Source organism: Blastocystis sp. subtype 4, assembly GCF_000743755.1.
Source record: "Blastocystis sp. subtype 4 strain WR1 chromosome Unknown seqid_0603, whole genome shotgun sequence".
In the NCBI taxonomy this organism is placed as follows: Eukaryota; class Bigyra; order Opalinata; family Blastocystidae; genus Blastocystis; species Blastocystis sp. subtype 4.
The window spans coordinates 1-3,847 of record NW_014568944.1 but is presented as its reverse complement, the minus strand read 5'-3'; the positions used below and the strand labels follow the sequence as shown (position 1 = coordinate 3,847).

The following is a 3,847-nucleotide window of genomic DNA, read 5'->3' as shown; positions in this document are numbered from 1 at the left end:
GATGATTGAAGTAGACTTGGAACAAACTCTCCTTCTGTTGCATCCAGAGAACGATGACGTCGATTTGACTCTTCTGACCAACTCCCAGAAGTTTGATCCTGCCCATACAAGAGTAACAACGAACTAGAATTCAGATGATGTCCTTTGCTAAGAAGAGAGAATAATGCTTGTTCGATATCCACACAACGATCGATTCCTCGATAGTTCGGATCTCTTCCGTTACATACGTGAAGAATGAACTCAAGTGAAGGAGTCACTGGATATCGTAGGGCTGAACGCTCAGAGTACAACGAAAACTCCGTGTACAGAAGATATACCCGGAATAGAAATGAAGGAAGACGAAGTCCCAAACGAACGAAACACTCTTTCAGTAGATACGCATTCTCTTCATCTGGAAGAACCACATATGATGTAGGATGTGATGACGACACATAACATTGATAACGGTTTTGGATGTCACTAAGAGCATTCGAAAAAGCAACTACCTATATTGTTAAGAATCCAACAATTTCCATTATTGTATCACAAGGATATAGAATCTACCCAATGTCGTTCACTTTCAGAGAACAAGACTTCGCTTTGATAAAGGATTTTACCACTATGACAATCTACACATCAAAGATATGCTGTATCCAACACCTGCAAGCAACCAATTCAACGCAGAAATAGGAATCTACTCTTAACATACGTTTCTGATCTTACCTTGGAGGAACTGCTTGAACGATCAAGGCTCATCACAATCACATAATCTACTGATTCTTCCATACTAGACTCAGTCCGAGTACTTCTTGAAGCAGTATCCATTGTGAAGAATAACAGTAATCAGCAAATTAAACCACTAATATACTCCTATGAAACAAACAATTATTAGATCGTAAGATGCGACGAAAACCAATACCCCGGTTTCAAATACCAATCCAAATTGATCAGTTTTGAGAACATTCAATAAATTATTAAAGGAAAAATGACACCAGAAATAGAGAAAGAACTTCATTCATCGATACTAACGATTATGGATAACGAACGAAACCTAAATCCAAACCACTCATTCACTTTCATTTGAAACCAGCCACTCTTTGAAAACTCCCAAATCCCATTCTTCTTCTTGACTTGTGATGAGTTCTCGTCTTTTCGTGAAGAACTTACCCAAACATATAACAGAAGATCGTTTGAAGAAGCACTTCTCTCAGAAAGGCGTTGTGACGGATGTCAAGATTCTGAAGAAGAAGTAGTTATTGAGTTTGTCATGATAACGTATCAGTGGAGTAACGCGTCATATTGGATTCATCGGCTACAAAAGTGAAGAGGAAGCAAAAGAGGCTCAAGCCTTCTTCAACAATACCTATCTTGATACATCGAAACTGCAAGTTGAAATAGCAGAGGCTGTAGTTATTTGTTTCGTGATCAATCGGTAGAAAGGAGCTGTGACTTCTCGTCCCTGGAGCAAGTACTCAAAAGGTAGTTCTGCCTATATGAGAAAACATCCCGAGGAGGCGAAAACGATGAACAAGCAATCCAAAGCGAACGTTGCTCAAGGTGAAGGTGCCAACTCAGAGGAGGATTTGGAAAAGGAGGAAGAGAGAAAGAAAAAGGGTAGGATAGGTTGATGTGTATGATTCATAGCCCAAGAGCTTCAGGAGTTCTTGAATGTTATGAAGAGCCGAACTACAAAGAAGACATGGAGAAATGACGAAGTGACGGCAGCCAGTAAGATTACGATGAAATTGTGATAGTAGTGAATTCGGATGAAGAGAGTGACGCGGATTCTGATGAGTACCAAGACATTCCTGAAGAACCAGCAACAGAAAAAGTAGTGGATCTGCAAAGTCAGCTTAGGAATGTGAACAGTGATGAAGAGAGTGATGAAAGTGACTCTTCAGAGGAAGAGAAGAATGAAGAAGTGAAACCAGTGGAAGATTCTGATGTTGATGATGTGATTGAAGAAGGTCGTTTATTTATCCGCAATCTTCCGTACTCATGTACCGAAGAGGAAATCAAGGAATATGCTAAACGGTTTGGTGAGATCACAGATGTATTTATTCCTTTGAATTCCAAGCGAGAGAGTAAGGGGTATTGTTTTGTAACATTCATGTTCCCTGAACAAGCAATTACTGCCTTTGAGGTATGAATGATAAAATGTGTGGACTCTAGAAAATGAATCAGAGTGTATTTCAAGGTCGTGTTTTGTCAGTATCAATTGCCAATGTGAAGAAAGAAGAATACAAGAAGATGGGTATGGTAGATGATGGTTTGAAATGAATAGTTCGACGAGCACATACGTATAAGGGAGAAAAGTATTTGAATAAGCGACTTGAAGAGATTCATAATACTAGTTCATGGAACAGTATGTATTTGAACAACACGACAGTGATGGATGTGATCACTCACAAGCTGGGAGTGAAAGCATCTGATATATTAGACGTCGAGACGGGAAATATGGCTGTTCGCGTTGCTTTAGCTGAAACAGAAGTAATTGAAGATACGAAGAAATGGTTGGAAAGCCAGGAGATTCGGTTAGATGTGTTGGAAGTGAGAATTAAAGAGGAGTGTGACTTATAGGCTGTGGCTCGAGGTGAGAAAGTGGTACGAAGCGAGAAGATTATTCTTGTGAAGAATCTGCCTTATGGTGCAGATCAGAAAGAATTGTTGGAGTTGTTCTCGCAGTATGGTCAAGTGGAGAAACTTGTGATGCCAGAATCTCAGTAGATCCAGGAAGGGAGAGTGATATGTAGTGTAATGGCTCTAGTGTATTTCACGGTTCCTTCAGAGGCAAAACGTGCATTCAATCACCTAAGTTATCGTAAGTATCAGCACACACCATTGTATCTGGAGTATCTCCCTATGGATCTATGGAAGGAGGGTTCAGAGAGGAAGACTACTATGGAGGAAACTGTTGAAACAGTTCCAGAAGAAGCACCAGTAGAGCTTAACCCAACTTCGCAATCTCAAAAGCGAGACCAATCAAGTGAAGTCACTATTGGAGATGACTCTGATAGTTCAACTCTGTATATCAAGAATCTGAACTGGTCGTCAACGGAAGAGACAGTACGCAAGTTTTTTGGCCAGGTGGATGGATTGAGAGTCGTCACAATCCCGAAGAAGAAGGGACCCAATGGAGAGTTGCTGCCTATGGGTTTTGGCTTCGTTGTATATGAAACTCGTCAGCAGGCATTGAAAGCATTGAATCGTTTCAATGGGAAAGCATTGGATGGTCACATTCTGCAACTCAAATTCTCAGCACGAAAGGAGGCTGTTACAACGAAGAAACGAAAGGTGACGACGCTAGACAACGAAGAGAAACGAACAAAGTTGATGGTACGGAATATCCCATTCGAAGCGACACGAAATGAGTTGCGAGAATTGTTCGGATCATTTGGTCAGTTGAAGTCATTGCGTTTGCCGAAGAAGTTCGATGGAACTTCTCGTGGTTTCGTGTTTGTCGAGTACCTATCTAGTGATGATGCTAAGACAGCTGTGAAGGCCCTTGGAAGTACTCACTTGCTTGGAAGGAAGTTGGTTGTGGAGTATGCGAAGGAGGACAATAGTGTGACTTCACCTGGTGATGCAGTTGATACTGCATAAAGGAATGGGATGAAAACGTTATTTTGCTATGTTTGTTTGGGGAGAGAATGAGTTGTACTGTACTTTTTATTCTGGAAATCATAAGATGCGACGAAAGCAATCACACATCTTCGATAGTAAAACAATAATTGTATTTCTTGACACTTCGACAAACAGATTCTATCTCAAGAAATGATTGGTGTATAATTGGTTCATCCAATAATATTGTTGATTGTGGCGTTCATTGTTGCGTCCAGACTTTTCTTGATCAAAAGGAAAATGGCTA

General features: G+C 40.5%; 1 protein-coding gene across 1 annotated transcript; it reads left to right on the top strand.

The window, feature by feature from the left end:
• Positions 1-1,115: 1,115 nt before the first annotated feature.
• Positions 1,116-3,582, top strand: JH06_5191 (hypothetical protein; the record flags this gene model as incomplete). The annotated part of the gene is made up of 9 exons (XM_014669385.1): positions 1,116-1,228; positions 1,262-1,367; positions 1,416-1,593; positions 1,624-1,707; positions 1,734-2,122; positions 2,152-2,233; positions 2,264-2,529; positions 2,560-2,702; positions 2,733-3,582. 9 exons carry the CDS (start codon positions 1,116-1,118, stop codon positions 3,580-3,582), a joined length of 2,211 nt encoding a protein of 736 aa, XP_014524871.1.
• Positions 3,583-3,847: the final 265 nt, after the last annotated feature.